The sequence below is a fragment of the Aquarana catesbeiana genome, linkage group LG05, assembly GCF_042186555.1.
Source record: "Aquarana catesbeiana isolate 2022-GZ linkage group LG05, ASM4218655v1, whole genome shotgun sequence".
Lineage (NCBI taxonomy): Eukaryota > Metazoa > Chordata > Amphibia > Anura > Ranidae > Aquarana > Aquarana catesbeiana.
This window is the reverse complement of record NC_133328.1, coordinates 165,811,309-165,833,409: the sequence shown is the minus strand read 5'-3', so window position 1 is coordinate 165,833,409 and position 22,101 is coordinate 165,811,309. Positions and strand designations below refer to the sequence as shown.

Below are 22,101 nucleotides of genomic sequence, written 5' to 3'. Positions count from 1 at the left end.
ATTTTGGACTGGGCCTTACCTAAAATCAATACTATGTATTCTAGGCAAAGGGAAGCCTGCTGGAAGGCAGACCTCTTGAAATTGAACACCCATTCCAAAGTTTGAAAGAGCTGAATCATCAATTGAATGTTGGAAGACAACACTGTGGCTGAGGAGGCTTTCAGTAGCAGCTCACCTAGGTATTCCATGGCATGGATGCCCTGAGATCTTAGCAGTTTCAAAAGCATAGCAGGCACCTTTGTGAAGAATTTTGCGGAAGACAGCTTGAAAGGGAGAGGGACAAATGGAATTCATTGGTGTTTGGAAAAGATGGGAATATGAAGACAGGCATCTTGAATGTCCGCTGATGCCAGAAATTAGCCTGGGAAAAGCAATGACAGGGCTTGCGAACTTCATGCAAGATGAAACAGTGGGTTGAATTAACAGGACTAAAACTGCAAGGAGCTATTATGTCTACTGAGTGCCGCACCCACTTACAGCGGAACCATACTCGCTTCCCCACCTGTGATGAGACAGGCATCTCTGTCAGATGTTCTTTCAGGTTCAGAATCTTCAGCTATCTTGATTGGCCATGATGGGATGGCTGAAGAGTTAATTCGCAGGAGTTCATTCAGCACAGGCCAAAATTGTTAAATTGAGAAGAGGTACAATGCACACTTTCGGCAATCTTCTACGTGATGTACACTGAGCTGTTTACATTGTAGGCAGCTAAGGGTACATTGTGAAGTAGACTACAAACAGACAGGTAAGAATACTGTATTGCAAAAGAGACAGAATTGGTCTCTTTTGCAAAAAAAAAAAAAAAAGCCTGTGTGCTCACAGGTTTTCATTTTCTTGTAAAAATCCACTTTAATTACAGAAAAAGGTCATGGTACTCAGGAACATAACATTATAGTTAACTGCAACTTACTATATGTAAGCAGAATTACAGTATCTCACAAAAGGGGGTACACCCCTCACATTTTTGTAAATTTTTTTTATATCGTTTCATATGACAACACTTAGGAAATTACACTTTGCGGTGGGCGGTTTGTTTGAAATCTCGATCGGCGGTGAGCTTGATGTTATTACGGACATATGCTGGTTATCTTTTAATTTCTTGTAAGCACATTTTGTAAGAGGGGGGATTGGCTACTTTTCAATAAACAGCTTGACACTATGGAAGGTATCCCCTTGTGGCACCTGGGCACATGACACATCCACCTCGTGGCACCTGGTAAGCGGATCCCCTAGTAAGATCGCTGCAGCCTCACTGTTGGAAGGATTCTACAGGTCCAGTCAACACTTACCTCTGGTAAGCATACACACAAAGGGTTAAGCGAGGTGGAATGGTGATTGTGTACAGTATAAAGAACTTGTCTGGATCAGAAGCATATCACCACGTCTTGATATTTCACTACATTAAACTGTCTTAGGAGGAGTGGTTCTTACTCATCTTTCTATGTTTAGTGATAATAGATTGACGGACACTTTAATGAAAATTACCGCTCATGGTATATGTATGTTTTGATGCTATATGAGAGGTGTTTCCCACTGCAGTATATGAGTCATCATATGTTTGAATACTTCATGTTATTCATTTAGAGCGCTGTTAATGCTTTGTTTGCATATATTTTTATATTCAATGTTTTATGTTATAACAGCGGCTGAAGGTGCAGGTTACTTATTTTGATTGAGCGCTGGGTTCAAGAGTACTGCGTATTTCTGATTTTGTATTTTATACACTTGTTTTTGTACTCCTCACCTGGTTGCTGCCACAAAAGCTTGACACCATGTGAACCAAATACGTTTATATTGGTCTCATCAGATCACAGGACATGGTTCCAGTATTCCAGGTTCTTAGTCTACTTGTCTTCAGCAAACCGTTTGCGGGCTTTCTTGTGCATCATCTTTAGAAGAGGCTTCCTTCTGGGACGACAGCCATGCAGACCAATTTGATGCAGTGTGTGGCGTATGGTCTGAGCACTGACAGGCTGACCCCTCCACCCCTTCAAACTCTGCAGCAATGCTGGCAGCACTCATACATCTATTTCCCAAAGACAACCTCTGGATATGACGCTGAGCACGTGCACTCAACTTCTTTGGTCGACCATGGCGAGGCCTGTTCTGAGTGGAACCTGTCCTGTTAAACTGCCGTGAGAGTGAAAACACCAAAATTTAACACCCCTGCTCCCCATTTACACCTGAGACCGTGTAACACTAACAAGTCGCATGACACCGGGGAGGGAAAATGGCTAATTGGGCCCAATTTGGACATTTTTTCTTAGAGGTGTACTCACTTTTGTTGCCAGCGGTTTAGACATTAATTGCTGTGTGTGGAGTTATTTTGAGGGGACAGCAAATTTACACTGTTATACAAGCTGTACACTCACTACTTTACATTGTAGCAAAGTGTAATTTCTTTAGTGTTGTCACATGAAAAGCTATAATAAAATATGTACAAAAATGTGAGGGGTGTACTCACTTTTGTGAGATACTGCATGTAAGGAAGTGTAACTCCTCAATTAGAGAACAGCTGCATACCTAAACCAGGGCACGAGGCAGGACCGACAGTGTAGCAGGTGGCCCATAAAACACTAGTTTGACATGCCTGCCCTAGCACTTCTCAATTCTACCTAAAACTAAGAAAAATGTTTTGGCTGGAGTTCTACTTTAAAGCTCAACTCTGGGCACATAAAAAAAAAATCCCTTGCAGTGGGGCTGTGCCTGCACTGCAAAGGCTAATTGCTTGTTAATGCCTAGGGGAACAATAAAAGGAAATATACTTACCCAATTCTCCACTCCTCCCCGCAGGAAGACCAATCCCTGCAGCTTCCCTGCGATTTTGGGTTCTGACATTATCAAGACCAGAGCAGGGTCTGTAGCCCTGCTCTGAAGGATGCCGAGGGACAGTCCACAGCCAGATCATAGGGGGAGAACCACCTGCCAAGGGAGCAGAGGTTCAGATAAATAAAACCATTTCTCCTTTCCCCTAGACAAAATTAGCTATTAACCCTTGCAGTATGAGCTGAGCCCCACTGCAAGGGATACATTTTTATTTGCCTGGAGTTGGGCTTTAAACAAAATAAAGGAGCAGAACGTGCACTACATAGTGTAGCAAAGAGAAACCAGAGCAAACAGACTTTTTTTATTTAATGAGAGAGTAGAGTGCAGTGCATTCTCTCAGCAATTGAAACAACCCAGGGAAGGCATAAGAACGAGGTCAGTTGACACAATAAAGGTTATCTGAGTAGGCAAAAGTGCAGTAACCCATAGCAACTAATCTAGATTCAGCTCTCATTGATGTGACTAAAGGGCAATTTGTCTTCTGCATTTTTCTATAAGATAAACATGTTGATTCCTTTGTTGTACCTAGTTTTCTTGACTTGTATGCTGCTGCTTAGTTTTTCCAGGACATACTCTCCAGTGTCATGGTTTATTATAAGCACGCAGTCTTTCTGGTAGGGCCTCTTATTCCCTTTGAAGACAGTCATAGGAGGCGTTGAGCCCTGAAACAAAGAAGAGTATTCAGTTTAGTTACAAAGAAGAGAATTTAATAAAACATCCCGTTTATTTTTTTTATCACATACACCTTACTTTTAGGTATGAAGTACCAAGTGTCCATTTTATATTCCATATTTTCCGGTGTATAAGGCGACCAGGCGTATAAGACGACCCCCTAATTTTACTGTTTTTCTACAGTTTTTGCCTATACTCACTGTAAAAGATGACCCCCCTTACGTTGCTTCATATTCCCTTCTTCTTGCTGGAGCTGGAGCCATACCACGCTGAGCCAATCACGGCGAGCAATGTATTCCATTAATGAATACAAAGCCTGCTCGGATTGGCAGAGGCTGTAACATCATCAGTCCACGCCTCTCTGACTCTCAAAGCCAATCCGAAAAGGCTACTGTATACAGCCTGCTCGGATTGGCAGAGGTTGTTACTCCAATCTGAGCAGGCTCTGTATTCATTAACAGAATACATCACTCGCTGGGATTGGCTCAGTGGTGTATACTGTATGTAGCCGAAGCTACATACAGTATTAACGCACATCCGGCGGGCTGACATATAGTGGGCTGCATTTTTATACCCGGCATATAAGACGACCCCCGCTTTTTGGCTGTTTTTTTTAAAAGTAAAAGGTCGTCTTATACACTGGAAAATACAGTACTCATATTCTAAGTTATCCACTGTAGGCTAAATTAGTCTAAGAGCGAATGAAATGGGAAAAACTGTGGCTCTAATTCAAATCCTCTATGGCTTGGCAGTCACACTTAATCCTTATAATGAAGGAGTTAAATGTTTGATATGGACCCTAGGATTTGTGATTTAGCTTCTTATACAATATTTATTTTTGCTCTGACTTGATGAAGAACTCCAGCTCAGGGCCTCCTTCCTTCCTCCCTAAAACCCCCAGCGATATTTTCTTAAAGTGGTTGTAAATCCCAGACATGAAATATGAACAAAGCAGATCACTCTATAGTGTGTACTTGTCTCAATTAAAAGCACCAAGTGACATCTCTATATGCTGCTTCATTCCCCTGTTATCAGCATGAATCACTTCTGACAGGTTTTGCTGACACCAAGAGAAAAATGTTGAGGACACTGATTTCGACAGTCGGTAGGCACAGAGCACTTAGACTTTAATGGATCATCATGGTTCTCCGATAATTCTTTATCAGTGCTAATTTGCTCAATGACCTCTCTCCCGAACAACTAGAGACCATCATGCTCAAATATATTTTAGGAGCTACAATAAAGCGGTAGTAAACCGGTGTTTGTTTTCTTTTAAATCCTGCAAGGCAATGCCATAATGTGCTAGTATGCATCGCATACTAGCACATTATGTGAAACTTACCTTAAAACTAAGCTCCTTCCCTCCAATCAGCTCTCAAAGCTCTCCTTACTGATCTCTGCAGAGTTATTGCAGCTCTTCACGCCCTTTTTTCTGAACTCTCAAGCTTTATAAATTTAGCACTTTGTCTTTCTCTAGTCTTCTTTTCTCTACATCCATTCAGTTACAACTGATGTAGGATGGTTTGTTTCATCTCTATGTATCACCTGAGGCCAGTCACTTCACTAGTTATGTAAGGGTTTACAACCACTTTAATTAAAAAAACCACACACAACACTATACTTGCCTTTTTCACCAGCAGTCTTTAAGCTAGTCCAATGATGTCACAGGTTTCTCCTTTTCTTACACAGCATTGTTAGGCTTTCCACTAGACTGAGTGGAGCTCAGTCCAGGAGTACTGTAAGCCCGGACTGTGCGATAATGTCACCCCTGAGGGGATACTATTACAGCCTGGGCCCACAGGAAGTGGGTTTATTGATGTAGGGCAGACTGAGAACATCTTGGGGGCTAAAAAAAATATAGGTACCGTGGGGGCAGATTTAGATTAAAAGGCGAATATTGCACCAAAGCCTGCTTTTTTATTTTTACAAGTAGCAAACTATAAAACATGAAAACTAAAAAGAACCTATTATCTACACCCGAGGTGCTGTGTGCGATTCAGTAACCCAAACCCAACGAAGTGAGGGTTTCCTTTAAGAACTCAGCACAGTAAAGCACTTGTAAACCAGAAGGTATTCCCATGTCTCACATATATCATGTACAGCGCATATCTCAAATATAAGTGGATAATTCCTAATTTCAGGAAAGTGGGTAAAGCCATACAAATCATCGTTTTACATCCCATTGGCCAGATGCACATCCAAAACTGCTGGTGTATAGTGCAAAAATATCCTAATATTATGGAGCCACTTCTTCTGTACTGGCATTTTCATATTAACGAATACAGGGCTTTCTTTGTCAGAAAATAGGTGCAGGAACCCTATAGGTTTCAGAAGTGCGCTATGCGCAGAGTACAGGGTTCAAGAGTACGCTATGCACAGAGTGTAGGGTTCAAGAGTGTGCTGTGCACAGAGTGTAGGGTTCAAGAGTGTGCTGTGCACAGAGTGTAGGGTTCAAGAGTGCGCTATGCGCAGAGTGCAGGGTTCAAGGGCGCGCAGAGTGCAGGGTTCAAGGGCGCGCTATGCGCAGAGTGCAGGGTTCAAGGGCGCGATATGCGCAGAGTGCAGGGTTCAAGGGCGCGCTATGCGCAGAGTGCAGGGTTCAAGGGCGCGCTATGCGCAGAGTGCATAGAGTCCTTCCCCATGGAGTGCAGGATTTAGGTGTGTGCAACTCACAGTGTGCAGGGTGCAGAAGTGATTAACGCGCCGGCTGCAGGAGTGCTTAACGCGCCGGGTGCTTAACGCGTCGGGTGCAGGGTTCAGGATTAGGCTTTTCAGGGTTCATCCCTCTTCCACAGCTGCTCACCTCTGCATCCCTCATCCACATCTCACTTCTACACCCCTCACCTCCGCACTCCCCTCCTTCACTGCGCTCGTCTTTGGTCCCCCCTGATGCTCCACCATTTTCCACATGTTTAGGTTTGTAAAAAGAACCTCTCAGCAGCACCCTCATTTGGCTCTGAATCTCCCCCAGCAGGCAAGAGATTGGGAGCGTGGAGGCGATTTCTCCCTCCCGACCATTAAAACACCAACACCAACTGCCCCTCTCTTGTCTAATCCCTGAATGCAGGGCAGGGAGGGTTCTATAGGAGCCGCAGTGAGAGGGGCACCATTATAGCCCAACTTCTGTGTTTACAAAACGACAGTGGTGAACACAGGGCTAGCGCCAGAAGCCACATTATGGCTAAAAATAAAAAAGCCCTGAAACAATATTTTTCAAATTGATAATAATTAGCATATGTATTATAATTAATAAAAAATAATGTTAAAAAGGAGGTCCGTCCACCCCTGCAAAAATTAAAAGCCAGCAGCTACACATTTATGATTAAAGCCATGTAGGCTGAAATGCAACCACTTACGGCATTTGCGTACTGTACACTGGGGTTTCCTGACTAAAAGCAAGATTTTAGAGCAAAATCGGTTGTGCGGATCATCTTTATGAGCTACACATACTGCAGCTGCTTACTTTTAATAATAGGACACTTACCTGTCCTGGAATCCAGCAATTTTGGCACCGCCGCAGAGGTTTTCGTCAGCTGTTGGGTGCTGCCGCCACCATTGCGGTTAAGGAAACCCGCAGTGTAGCATTTCGGCTTCACGCTGGGTCCCTACTGCGCATGCACAAGGCACTGGTGCGCTTTCCTATTGGACCGGCGGCGAGGGAAGGAGGAGGGAGCCGAGCTGCTGACACAATGCCCCCCCCCCCCCCCCCCAAAAAAAAGTGGCAAATGTGGCACCGGGAGGGGGGGGGGGGGGGAGACAAATGAGCAGAAGTTCCACTTTTGGGTGGAACTCCGCTTTAAGCAATAGTTGTTGTCAGAAACATGAAGTGGAGTATCTCATAATATAGAATATGTGCAGTGGGGACGGAAAGTATTCAGACCCCCTTACATTTTTCACTCTTTGTTATATTGCAGCCATTTGCTAAAATCATTTAAGTTCATTTTTTGTCCTCATTAATGTACACACAGCACCCCATATTGACAGAAAAACACAGAATTATTGACATTTTTGCAGATTTATTAAAAAAGAAAAACTGAAATATCACATGGTCCTAAGTATTCAGACCCTTTGCTCAGTATTTAGTAGAAGCACCCTTTTGATCTAATACAGCCATGAGTCTTTTTGGGAAAGATGCAACAAGTTTTTCACACCTTGATTTGGGGATCCTCTGCCATTCCACCTTGCAGATCCTCTCCAGTTCTGTCAGTTTGGATGGTAAACGTTGGTGGACAGCCATTTTTAGGTCTCTCCAGAGATGCTCAATTGGGTTTAAGTCAGGGTTCTGGCTGGCCATTCAAGAACAGTCACTGAGTTGTTGTGAGGCCACTCCTTCGTTATTTTAGCTGTGTTCTTAGGGTCATTGTCTTGTTGGAAGGTGAACCTTCGGCCCAGTCTGAGGTCCTGAGCACTATGGAGAAGTTTTTCGTCCAGGATATTTACTTGGCTGCATTCATCTTTCCCTCAATTGCAACCAGTCGTCCTGTCCCTGCAGCTGAAAAACACCCCCACAGCATGATGCTGCCACCACCATGCTTCACTGTTGGGACTGTATTGGAAAGGTGATGAGCAGTGCCTGGTTTTCTCCACACATACCGCTTAGAATTAAGGCCAAAAAGTTCTATCTTGGTCTCATCAGACCAGAGAATCTTATTTCTCACCATCTTGGAGTCCTTCAGGTGTTTTTTAGCAAACTCCAAGCGGGCTTTCATGTGTCTTGCACTGAGAGGCTTCTGTCGGGCTACTCTGCCATAAAGCCCCGACTGGTGGAGAGCTGCAGTGATGGTTGACTTTCTACAACTTTCTCCCATCTCCCAACTGCATCTCTGGAGCTCAGCCACAGTGATCTTTGGGTTCTTCTTTACCTCTCTCACCAAGGCTCTTCTCCCCAGATAGCTCAGTTTGGCCGGGCAGCCAGCTCTAGGAAGGGTTCTGGTCATCCCAAACGTCTTCCATTTAAGGATTATGGAGGCCACTGTGCTCTTAGGAACCTTACGTGCAGCAGAATTTTTTTTGTAACTTTGGCCATATCTGTGCCTTGCCACAATTCTGTCTCTGAGCTCTTCAGGCAGTTCCTTTGACCTCATGATTCTCATTTGCTCTGACATGCACTGTGAGCTGTAAGGTCTTATATAGACAGGTGTGTGGCTTTCCTAATCAAGTCCAATCAGTATAATCAAACACAGCTGGACTCAAATGAAGGTGTAGAACCATCTCAAGGATGATCAGAAGAAACAAACAGCACCTGAGTTTAATATATGAGCGTCACAGCAAAGGGTCTGAATACCTAGGACCATGTGATATTTCAGTTTTTCTTTTTTAATAAATCTGCAAAAATGTCAACAAGTCTGTGTTTTTCTGTCAATATGGGGTGCTATGTGTACATTAATGAGGGAAAAAATGAACTTAAATGATTTTAGCAAATGGCTGCAATATAACAAAGAGTGAAAAATTTAAGGGGGTCTGAATACTTTCCGTCCCCACTGTACATTTAAAATAACTCTAGGTGACCCCTCTAGTTCATATTGTTTTTTGTTTTTTTGTTTTATTTTATTTGGGGTAGAGTTCATGCAGCCCGACATTTGCAGACATACCACTGTCAGCAGGTGAAAATTACTTATTTTTTTTATGTTAGTTACATGGATATATTTCAATTGATAATTGAAGTCTTTTGCTTGTTCCCAGCTGGAGATTTCATTAAACCATTTTTTCTGAAGTTCCTGGTTTCTTTCCTTAATTACCACTTCAATTTCAAACTGCATATAGCCGTTTTATGGCATTTGGCCATCATAGGTGCACTGTGTGGACTTGGGACTCAAGAGACAGTACAACTGGAAAATATTCACGTTTCATTGCATCACATAACTTATATGGTTATATTGTCATACTGCCTGTATGCAGTTTGGAATTAATGGCTCTAAAATATTAAGCTATATACCAGCAGTTCTGTATGTGCATTTGGCCAATGAGGTATTAAGTAAATATTTGCAGGGCTCCATCCACTTAACTTAATTGAAAAATAATCCTTCAATTTTTGGGACATGTGATGGAATGAGACATGCAATTAACTTACATTCAAATAAGGCTTTACTGTGCAGGCTCTGAGCTCTCCTCCTTCTCCCGTTCAGTTCCTCATCCCCGGAGCCCGGTGCTGTGCTGGGCTTGCTGACTCCACACTCTTCCCCCAGACTGACATTGCCCGCTGGGGGTGGCTTCCCCCCTCTGTCTCCTCTGTGTCCCTTCGCCGTCTTCTCCTCCTGGCCAATGGGTCTTCGGACTCCCGGCTGATGGGGTCTCAGAAGCCGCTTCCTGATTGGCCGGGAGGAGAAACAGGAAGACATTAGCGAATATTCATTTGCTAATGTCACACAAGTCCAACCTTTTTTTTTAAGCCAATTAGAGGCCCAGGCTCCAATCACGTTCTTCTAAAAAAACAAAACAAAAAAAACCCCTATTTAAATCCATGCGTCCGGCACCCTGCATGTAGATTGGGGGCCGGACGCATGAGTGCGGGGGGCACCCATGTGTCCCCTAAGGACACCCTGCCACTGGCCTTTTTGATTGATGTAGTTCCTTCTCAATTTGTTGTCCACAGAATGAGCGATGCCAAACCATGGTCACTCAAACACCTACCTGACTCACCAACTCGCAGGTAATTAATTATCTTTAAAGTTAACAGTTTCCTCTAATATTGCTGATTAAGAAAAAATATACATAAACCTTTAAATTAGACAAAAACTATGACTTACTGGGATATGTGGTAAAGTTATGGTTACTTCATCACCTTTGCCGACTTGAAGTTCTCCCTCACAGGAGGTATCAATAGAGGCTGGTTTAAAATCATCTAAAAAGGAGGAGAACAAGCATAATTCAGTTTAGGGATTACTCATTTAGCAAAATTCTGCATTAAACAGCCCAATCTGTATAATATACTATACATGAAACTCTAATTTAAAGTGAAATCAAGGCATGCACGATGATACCTGTTCCAGACTACCAGGGCTTATTTTAGTTATCTCACTATGCTTGAATATGAAAAAAAAACAACAATGACTACCCTGATGATTGTATTGAAATGCAAGCCATTACTTGATAATTTTTAACGACTGACCCATCTGACTTTAAAAAAAACACTTAAGGACCAGGCCTTTTCTGACACTTTTTAAAAATTTGTATTTTTTGCTATAAAATTACTTAGAACCCCCAAACACACACACATACATATATTAAAAAAAGAGACCCTAGAGAATAAAATGGCGATCATTGCAATTTATGTCCCACGGTATTTGCGCAGCGATTTTTCATCGCAATTTTTTGGGAAAAATTACATTAAATGAATTCTATTGCAAAAAACACTATATATAACCAATTTTTTGGTAAAATATAAAAGATGAGGTTACGCTGTGTTAATAAATACCTAACATGTCATGCTTTAAAATTGTGCACACTTGTGGAATGGCGACAAACTTCAATATATTAGAATTAGTGCTCTCACTCTGACGTTCATGGCGATACCTCATTTGAAGGGATGACAGGTCCTCTTCATAGAGAGATCTAGGGTCTATAAGACCCCAAATCTCTCCTCTACCTTTAAAGTGGTTGTAAACCTTTACAATCTTACAACCTTTTACTACAGGTAAGCCTATAATAAGGCTTAGGTTCCTAGACGGGAAGCAATGTCATGATTCTGCTCCGGTCCTCTTAGATCATAGCGTTTATCAGAGACGTTCTGGTCTCTCTTCACCTCTATGGTCAGTTGCCCGAACAGTCGAATCATTCCTAGGCTCGCCAGTGAGAAAGGTAAGCCCGAGAAACACCGGCAAGCAGCAGGAGGGGGGACAACCCCTCCCACTGCTTCTAAAAGTGGGCCAATCAGCTGCTCGGATCACTTTTATCTTCAGTCATAACCCCGGTACACCACTTTAAAGCAGCAACATTATATATATATATATATATATATATATATATATATATATATATATATATATATATATATATATATATATATATACACACACACACACACACACACACACACACACACACACACACACACACACACGTATTGCGGTCTTGAAGTAGTTAACACTTGCTTCTATATAATCTGGGATCTCATAGAGATTGGTAATGAATACAAACCACATGAGCTCTTTACAGATTTTCTCTCACAAGATCTGAGTATTGGCTTAGTGACATTTTACCTTAACACTACAGTGGGAACAATTGCTGCAATAATAATTTTGCTATAGGAGTGTTTATACTGTATACTGGTGTGGACAATAAGCTCCGTAGAGTGAGTAAAATAGTTCATATACACACTTTAAAAGGTATTTGAATGCTGAAGGTATACACTGTGCTGTTCTGCAGTAATTTTTCATTATTAACACTCAACTGAACATTCAGGTTAAATTATCTAACTAAAAGTGTTCAATATATTTCAGTTTGCTTTCTTTAAAAAATAGCCACAGTCTGAGTAGAAAAACCTATCCCCTACCAGCATAAGAGTGGGTCCCATCTAAAGAAGAATAAAACTGTCGACAATTGTTTACTATGTCTAAATGGAAACTGCACAGCATCATTACTATTGCATCCTAAAAATGATTTGTGCCATCTGCTCTTATCCGGTATACAAATGCCTATGCCTTTTCAACATCCCATGTCTTTTCAAGCCATACCCACATAGTGTACCACAATAATGCTCTAAAAAGACTATGGGGTCATTTACTATAGCGCCGCAGGACTAATTAGCGTTAATCGCTGTAATTAGCGCTAAAATGGTATTCACTATAGCGCTGGTGAGAAAATACTCCCAAAATCTAATTTACTATAGTTCCCTGAAACCAAATAGCGCCCAAACCCTTACTCTACTAAAACCTGGAGAATTGCACATGGAAATATTGCTTAGAGCATGGTATAATTGCCTAAATGGTACTGAGTAAAAAGAGCATTTTTTGGAAGTGAAAATCGGCGCTCTTATAGTCCAATGCAAGTTTTAGCCATTGATTCTAATGGAACAATTGTAACTTTCACAAATAAATCCTTTTAATGTTGAGATGAAATGTATCTTTCTATGAAATAAATTTTCCTTTGCAACATTGTTGCTTCTACTTCAAATATTTTGATTTTAAGAATACTAGAATGTGGAATGTTTTGATGTTTTGGTAAAATATATTTTTCTCTGTCATTTTCACTTGTTACTCTCCATCTCGCAACAATCTTTACCCAAACTCACAGGTGTCTTTGCATCAGCAATGGTATTGTTTGTGCTTTGCAAATATAAAATAAGTCACAATTTTTGTGCTTTTTCTTATTTCCAAATAATCATAATTTGAGCCCAAAAAAATGTGATATGTGTACCATCAGAAATCAAAATGCAATTCCCAAAACAATCACCCACAAAGAACCAGCAAATATCACAGACTAAATCAAGAAGAATAACTATTGAGTAATGTAATTCCATCACCTGTATGTCCAAAGAAATGCAGCACTTATGAGTAGGAGGTTTTCACATGTGGTAGTTCTGTGGCTTAGAGGTTAGAACTTCTGCTTAGCATCCCTGAGCGTCTGGGTTTGAATCCCAAACATGCCACTTCATGTAGAGAAGTTGTCTCATCTCCCAGGTCCTACAGCTATGTCTAAATGTAGTTATGTGTAGGAGGGTTCCACCACCATTGTAAATCTTGCCAGATACACTATCTAGTCAAAATTATTGTGACGCTTGCCTTTACACACATGAACTTTAATGGCAGCCCAGTCTTAGTCCGTAGGGTTACAATTTGATTTGGCCCACCCTTAGCTGCTAGAACAGCTTCTGGGAAGGCTAGGAAGGCTATCCACAAGGTTTAGTGTGTCTATGGTAATGTTTGACCATTCTTTCAGAAGTGCATTTGTGAGGCCAGGCACTGATGTTGGATGAGAAGGCCTGGCTCGCAGTCTCTGCTCTAATTCAGCCAAAAGGTGTTCTATCGGGTTGAGGTTAGGACTCTGTGCAGCCATTCAAATTCCTCCACCCCAAACTCACTCATCCATGTCTTTATGGAACTCGACTGGCCTTGACAGAGTCCTGACCTCAACACAACACCTTGGGAATGAATTAGAACGGAGACTGTAAGCCAGGCCTTCTCGTCCAACATCAGTGCCTGACCTCACAAATGCACTTGAAAGAATGGTCAAACATTCCCATAGACACACTCCTAAACCTCGTGGGCAGCCTTCCCAGAAGAGTTGAAGCTGTTATAGCTGCAAAGGGTGGGCCAAATGAATTTTGAACCCTACAGACTAAGACTGGGATGCCATTACAGTTCATGTGCGTTTAAAGGCAGACGTCCCAATACTTAGGCCAATATATTGTATATTGCTTGTGACACTGAGCATGGCTATGGACTTATGGCTGGTTCACACCACAGAGATGCAGAGAACATGTGTGAAGCTGCCTGCTGGCTAAGAGGGTAGGAATTCCGTCTAGCAGCACTGGGGTTGCTGGTTCAATTCCCCAACATGCTAATGCTTGTGTTGAAGTTTATATGTTCTCCCTGTGTGGGTTTCTCACCACAATCCAAAGACATGCTGGCATTTTATTTGTCTCCTGCCAAAATAGTCTCTAATGTAAGAAAGTTAGTTTTGTACTTTAGATTGAAATTGCAGCCAGGGACTGATGTTAATGTTTGTTAGCACTAATCATGCCCAGGGACTTGGACATTTAAAACTGTAGGGTTTACACTGCACAGGTACATATGCTTAGAAAACTGTTGCTTTGTTTATGTGCATGCAAATGGACTTTGATTTTTGGCTTGCAGTTGGAGATTTGATGCACATAGCCAAGGGCTAACACACTTGCAAATAGTATTATGTGTTTCTGCTCATCAGGTGCAATCACTTTAGACATACACGAAGAGACAGACTGAAAGATACTGATGGGCGTGTGTCAGTGTGCTAACAATACAACCCACTTTATATAAAGGGCTGCAGAAGTAGGGGTTCATTTGGCCTGAGAAGGCCATGTTTTTTGCTGTGATTTGTGGTGGAGAAGGAATGATATTGTGCCTATTGACAAATGCCCAACTAGGGCTGTTTGTTTGCTGAAATTCTTGTGCATTTTTTCCATCAAAAGTGGGTTTATGTGGCCATGCTGTCAATGTTGTGTATTGTTCCTGTCTGACCATGCAAACATGGTTTGGAAGCATCTGCTGACCTTCTACACTTTGATCTCATTGCTTAATCATATACACAGAAATGCAGCTTCCAGCAGAACATGGTCACCAATGTATGTATATGTGTGGATTTCTGGGGTGGTGGTGGGTGTTATATGTTGAACATTTTTTTTATATTGTTGGAATGCTTTGTAAGAATGACTGTTAAGTATGTTTCTATAATCTTGCTAAAAGATAAAAATGTGATGTGTTGCCTGTTATACACTTAAAGTAAAGCTGTGTCCACTTTAAGGTTTAGACAAATTTTAGATTGTAATCTCCTATGAGCAGGGCCCTTAAAACCCCATTGCTAATTGTTTTGCTAAATGTAGCACCATATATCATATAGACTTTTTGAAGCTAGTAAATGTACAATTTTGTTTCTGCTGGCAAAATACAAGTACATTATTGAGCTTGTTTGTTGTGTTTTTTTTCCTCTTTTCTTTCTTCTTTTTGATTAGTTTTCAGGGTGGTGGTTTTGGGGAAGTGCAATATTTTTTACATCTTATAATTTCTATATGTAGTTGTGCACCAAAAAAATCTCTTCAGCATACCTGCAAGTAAATGATAAAAGGTGGAATCTTTATATAGAACAGCTGTGGAGAATTGCAGGTAATGAATTCAGCTCGTGCATAGGCAGTGTTGTATGTGTCAGCCCTGATTCACATTGGTGCGATTTGACATGTCAAATTGGTGGCAACTGCACCATTCTAATTGGTGCGGCGTTGCCATTTCCAAAAAGTAGTTTCTGTACTACTTTTTGGCGACTTCAGGGTGCGACTTTTATTGACATCGGTGTAGAAACCTGCACCGATGTCTCTGAAATTCCCCCTGCAGTCGGGACTGACATGCGGTGAACGGAACTGTGTGAGTTCAGCTGAACTTGCACGATTTCCTCCCGTTGTCAGTGTGAACCAGGGCTCAAACTGGGCCTTTGTCTTTGTAATTCACCTGCGCTGAAATTTGAAGAAAAAAAATGGCCCAAAATCCATACCAGACCCTTATCCGAGCATGCAACCTGGCAGGTTGCAGGTAAAGAGTGTGGGGGGGGGGGGGGCGAAAGCCCCCCCCCCCCTCCTGAACCGTACCAGGCCACATGCCCTCAACATGGGGAGGGTGCTTTGGGGTCCCCCCAAAACACCTTGTCCCCATCCCCACAACCCTTGCCCGGTGGTTGTGGGGATGGGGACTGCAGACCCCCACAACCACCGGGCAAGGGCTGTGGGGGTCTGCAGGCTTATCGGAATCTGGAAGCCCCCTTTTAATAAGGTGGCCCCCAGATCCCGCCCCCCATGTGAATTGGTATCGGGTACATTGTACCCCTACCCATTCACAAAAAAAAAAAATCAGTGAAATGTGACAAACAATAGTTGGTTTTTAAACAATTCTTTTATTGTAAAATAGCTCTGAGTGGTCTTCTCCCCCGAGCCGTGTCTCCCGCCGTCATCTTCTCCTGGTGCTGTTTCTCTCTTGCTGCCGTTTCTCCCGCCACCGCCTACTTCTCCCACTGCCGTGTTCTTCCTCGCCGCCATGGTCTTCCTCACCCACCGTGATCTTCCTCTGTTGTGTTGTCCCCATCATCCGTTGACGTCATACGGAAAGCCCGCCCCCTTTTTTCCAGAAAATAAAGGGACGGGCTCTGCGTGTGACGTCAACGGATGGTCACGCCCCATAGCTGTGTAAGAGAAGCCAGACAGCGGGGGACAACACAAGGGAGGAAGAAGGCGGCGAGGAAGAACACGGTGGCGGGAGAAGTAGGCGGTGGCAAGAGAAGATGGTGGCAAGAGAGACAGCACCAGGAGAAGATGATGGCAGGAGACACAGCTCGGGGGAAAAGACCACTCAGAGCTATTTTACAATAATATTGTTTTTTGTCACATTTCACTGCTTTCTTTGGTGAATGGGTAGACTCGAAGGACTTGGTATGGACTGGTGGGGGGAACCTACGCCTGCTATCCCAGGGACACCATTTCTTATCGAACTCCCTTAAGTTCACCTTCAAATATCATTGTATGTAGAAATACAGATTTGCATATCTGCAAATAAACAAAAATGTAAAAAAATTCAAATCGTGGTTGCGATCAAATATTCACAGCTGCGATCAAAAGAGCGTGGTTTCACCTTCTGACCTGGAAAGGAGTCATTGTACTCACCCGGAGGTTCCTGTGCTGGTCAGGATCTCCATCTAGGTGGACATGGCGAGGCCCCTCTTTAGCAAAGGTGCTGCTGATTTGCAGGGTAAGTGTAGGATATCTACTTATTCAATGTGGGGGTGGATGTGGTAGTTAGATTTGGTGTGGTTCATTGATTTGTTTGGTATCACCACACATTTGCTTCTGGCCCATGTGCACACATCACTTCCTGCATTTGTTCTGCTGATGTAAATCAGTAAGGACTATGCAAATATAAATGAAAGCTTCTTTCTATTAAAATATATTTGACTTGTTTCACAGTTGGGTGACTTTTTCAGCAAATTTGGACCTCCGTGTTGCATGACAAGTTGTACCCCATGAGTCTTAATGATAACCATTCATATTTGTGCTACTTCAAGTTGCAACAACTTCAAAGTAGTCCCTGTACTACTTTGGTGTGACTTTCATGTGACTTGTGGTACATGGGGCGCAATATTACACAGATATTCCCAGAAGTTGGGGCCAAGTTGCAGTAGCAAAGTGGCAGAAAAATAGTGAGACTTTCATGTTGCAGCAGTGTGAATGAGATTCATGGTTAATACCTTTGAATTAGGCACTCTTCTCACTTGTGCATCCTGCAAGTGGGTCAAATTCGTCCCTGCACTACTTTGGTTTGACTTTGATGCGACCTGAGGTGCATATACAGCAAGATTACATAGGCATTGGTCGCACAAGTACAAATGTGGTCTAATTCAAAGGTTCCTTGCACACTAGGCCGACTTTTCATACAACTTGAGGTCCATTAAGACCCTTTCACACTTGTGCAACCTGAAAGTCCTGTGATTTTGCAGCGCTTTTTGCCGCAAATTTGATGTGGTTTGAAGCAATGCCAGTGTAATTTTGAGGTCTATGGACCCAGGAGTCGCAGGACAAGTTGCACAAATGTGAAAGGGGCCTTAGGGCCAGTTCACACTGCTGTGCTGTCCAACACTGAATGAGATTTGCCCCGCACTGCAAATCACATGCGATGTCTGTGTGATGCAAACTCAGCCATACAGATTGTATGGTTGAATTTGCATCGCATTTGGACCAAACTTGCACAGGACCCTTTTTTTGGTCCGCAGCAGAATCGGATCGCATGGGTGTTGTCTGAATTTACAGTTCGGTCTGCGATATACAAACTGATTTGGGGGTGTCATTAGCTTTCTACTCACACTCCCAGCAGTTCGCATATGGCAGTGTAAACTGCCTGTGAGTTGTATGCGATACAAGAATCTGCACTGGATTCGCAGGGTTCCAGCATCGCTCCAGTGTGAGCTGGCCCTGACCCTAGGTTCACACCAATGCATTTTTTAGTGCGTTTTGCAGTTTTCAGAAACACTGTATAGTCCATGTAACATGGTTTCCTATGGTACTAGTTCACATCTATGCGTTTTGCGGCCAGTGCGTTTTTGGAAATGGTAGAGGACTTTTTTCACGCCATTTTCGGGTAATAGAGTTCAATGGAGCTGCACCAAAAACGCAACTGTTGCTTTTGTGATGTGATTTTTGATGTGTTTTGTGGTTATTATTTTAACACTGTACATAGCTGGTTGCTAACCAGGGGGGCCAGGAAGTCAGCTGCCGCGTCCTTAACAAACAGTGAATCTTCAGCTGTCAGCAGCTTCCCCACTGAAAGTCAAAAAAATACTGCATGTGGTCCCCCCCCCCCCCCCCAGTCTATACCTGGCCCTTCGGGTCTAGTATGGATTCGGAGGGGACCCCCCACGCCAAAATTTAACAAAAATGGCGTAGCGTCCCTCCCCCAGTCCATTACCAGGCCCTTTGGGTTCTAAAACACACAATTCACTATCAAGAATTGATTTAGTTCTGTGTTCGTCAGATCTCGTACCATACATAGTCAGATCACTCCCCTCCGATAGTCACCTTAACATCAGGGCATCGGGTGTCCAATATGCCATGGAGGTTGAACCCCTTTTGGCTTGAACTATTTCCCAAGGAGGATGTTATTGCTGCTCGCATTGTGGACTTTTGGTCTCTTAATTTGGGCTCTGCTCCCATACGGGTTGTATGGGATGCTCTTAAGGCCTACCTTCTGGGACTGCTGATCCAAAAAATTAGTGTTATTAAAACTGCTTCCCATAGAGAGCTCAAACTTGCAAAGGCTGATACCTCTGCAGCGAAAGCCCTATATATTCAGAATCCCTCTCCTGATGCCCAACAGGAATGGCTTTGATCTCAAAAAAGTCTGAATGAACGGTTGGAATCCAGAGCGAGGAATAAGATCTTCTTTCAGAAGAGACTTAGCTGGGCAGAGGGAGAGGCAAATGGTAGACTTTTGGCTCAGATAGTAAGGTCTCAATCCAACTCCACACGTCTCGGCTTTAATGAATGGAGAAGGAGAGGTTATTAACCAGACTAGCCCTAATGTATCCACCTTTAAGTTGTACTATCAGGATCTATATACCTCTAGGGCAGAATATACGTTAGCCGAGTTAACCATTTAGCTGACCCTTAACGCCCCACTTACTCTATTGGAATTAGAGAGTGTGGTGGCTAGTTTTTCTAATTCCAAAGCTCCAGAGACTGATGGTCTCCCTATAGAGATTTATAAAAAATATAACAGGGAGATGCTTCCTGCCCTTCTTGATACATTAAATGAGGCTTTCCATTTAGGTCAGCTTCCAGACAGTATGGGTCAAACTGTTATAATAGTTATACCTAAAAAAGATAAAAACCCATTACACCCTGAATCCTATAGACCAATTTCCTTATTGTCTACAGATGGTAAAATTCTTGCCAAAGTACTCACTACCATTTTAAACAAGGTTATTAAACATATTATTCACTCAGATCAGGTAGGATTTATGCCCAATGTGTTAACAGCAGTTAATATTAGATGTGCATATTTAAATACGCAGGTTCCGGTCTCGGATCATCCAAATCGTGCCTTTTTTGGCACTGGATGCCATAAAAACCTTTGATAGTGTTGAACGGCCTTATCTATGGGCCATTCTGGAAAAATTCCAGCTTGGTTCTAATTTTTGCCAATGGGTACGGTTGTTGTATGCAGCTCCTATGGCATCAATTAGGGTTAATGGCCTCCAATCTTCTAGTTTCAGACTTTGCCAGGGCACTAGGCAGGAGTGCCCATTGTCCCCCCTGCTCTTTGCCCTAGCTATAGAGCCCTTGGCTTGTCTTATGTGGACTTCATGTGATGTTACCGCTCTGATTAGAGTAGATATGGAAGAAAAGGTATCATTATATGCAGACGATCTTTTTTTGACCAATATCCGCTCATCTTTACCGGCAATAATGAAATATCTTAAGGAGTTTGGTAGATTTTTACGGGCTAGGTATAAATTGGGAGAAGTCCACGTTGATGCCTTTAGATCTTCCCCAGGACCCACTACCATCCTCACTTTCTCAGCTCAGGGTTGTGTATTCTATAACATATTTGGGTATAGTTATTTCTGATTCCCCTCAGTCATATATTGTAGACAACATTCTTCCACTACTCGCTAAAGTAAAAGACCAAAGTAAAATCTGGAATAAACTCCCTCTCTCGTTAATAGGCCGTATTAATCTAATTAAGATGATATGGATTCCTCAGCTTCTGTATTTCTTACATAATGCTCCAATCTGGATACCTTTATGGATTTTTACTAAGATTATTGGTATATTTAGGCGTTTAATATGGCGGAATAAAACCCCCCCCCCCCCCGTATTAAATTGGAGACTCTTCAACATCCCAAAAATACGGATGGATTGGCAGTTCCTAACCCAAGGATATATTTCTTTGTATCACAACTACAGCATTTTGCTGGATGGGAGCTTGAACAGCTACCTCTTCCTGCTCTGATTATTTTCCAATGGATTTAAGGGTCGGTCACCAATATATGTTCTAGACGCGGTAAGAGGGGGTGTTTCAACGTTAGTTCAGCTGTATGAGAGCGGGTTTCTTAAGTCCTTTGAAAAGTTAAGGGGAAAGTTCCCTTTACAATCACATTGGTTTTATCAATTCATTCAATTGATACATGCTCTGCATGGTGTCAGGGCTGGCTCAGCCCTTCCTTCTCTGAGCAGGCCGCTCAGCTGTCGGCTAATTGCCAGCTCTCATCTCTCCACAGTTAACTAGCTGTTGTGGATCTGCTCGTCAGTCCCGCCTACTTAACCACTTCAGCCCCGGAAGGATTTACCCCCTTCCTGACTAGAGCACTTTTTGCAATTCGGCACTGCGTCGCTTTAACTGACAATTGCGCAGTTGTGCGACGTGGCTCCGAAACAAAATTGACGTCCTTTTTTTCCCACAAATAGAGCTTTCTTTTGGTGGTATTTGATCATCTCTGCGATTTTTATTTTCTGCGCTATAAACAAAATAAGAGCGACAATTTAAAAAAAAAAAAAAACGCATTATTTTTTACATTTTGCTATAATAATTATCCCCAAAAAATATATAAAAAAACAATTTTCCTCAGTTTTGGCCGATTCGTATTCTTCTACATATTTTTGGTAAAAAAAAAAAAAAAAAAAAAAAAAAATTGCAATAAGCGTTTATTGATTAGTTTGCGCAAAAGTTATAGCGTTTACAAAATAGGGGATAGTTTTATGGCATTTTTATTAATAATTTTTTTTTTTTTACTAGTAATGGCGGCGATCAGCAATTTTTATTGTGACTGCAACGTTATGGCGGACATGTCGGACATTTTTGACACATTTTTGGGACCACTGTCATTTATACAGCAATGAGTGCAATAAAAATGCATTGATTCCTGTAAAAATGACACTGGCAGTGAAGGGGTTAACTACTAGGGGTCGGGGAGGGGTTAAGTGTGTCCTAGGGGAGTGATTTCTAACTGTCAGGGGGATGGGCTGGTGTGTGACGTCACTGATCTCTGCTCCGATGACAGGAAGCAGAGATCGAGTGACACTTGTCACTAGGCAGAATGGGGAGATGCTGTTTACAACGGCATCTCCCCGTTCATCCTCTCCATGAGGCGATCGCGGGTATGCCCGCAGCGATCGAGTCCGCGGGACCCGTGACCCGACTCTCAGAGATCGCGGCAGGCGCGCACACACGGCGGCAAATTCGAAGTAACGTACGGGTACGTTACTTTGCGCAGCTGTGCCATTCTGCCGACGTAAATGTACAGGAGCCGGTCGGGAACCGGTTAAAGAGCTCCAGCCCACTTCATTCCTGCCTTCGCCTTGGTCATATCACAAGAAACCATCTCCTGCCTTCCTGTTTAAAGACTGGCTTTGCTGACATCCCTTCTGGCTCCTTA

The 22,101-nt window shown here is 42.6% G+C and overlaps 1 protein-coding gene across 1 annotated transcript in view; it reads right to left on the bottom strand.

Annotated features, from left to right (window-relative positions):
• The window catches only part of EAF1 (ELL associated factor 1), a 38,030-nt gene that overhangs the window by 5,528 nt on the left and 10,401 nt on the right, over positions 1-22,101 (bottom strand). Inside the window, exons 2-3 of the mRNA XM_073630320.1 lie at positions 10,245-10,339; positions 3,352-3,488 (exon numbers count right to left, since the gene is read on the bottom strand). Coding sequence (XP_073486421.1) covers positions 3,352-3,488; positions 10,245-10,339 — 232 coding nt within the window. The remainder of the gene's footprint in view (positions 1-3,351; positions 3,489-10,244; positions 10,340-22,101) is intronic.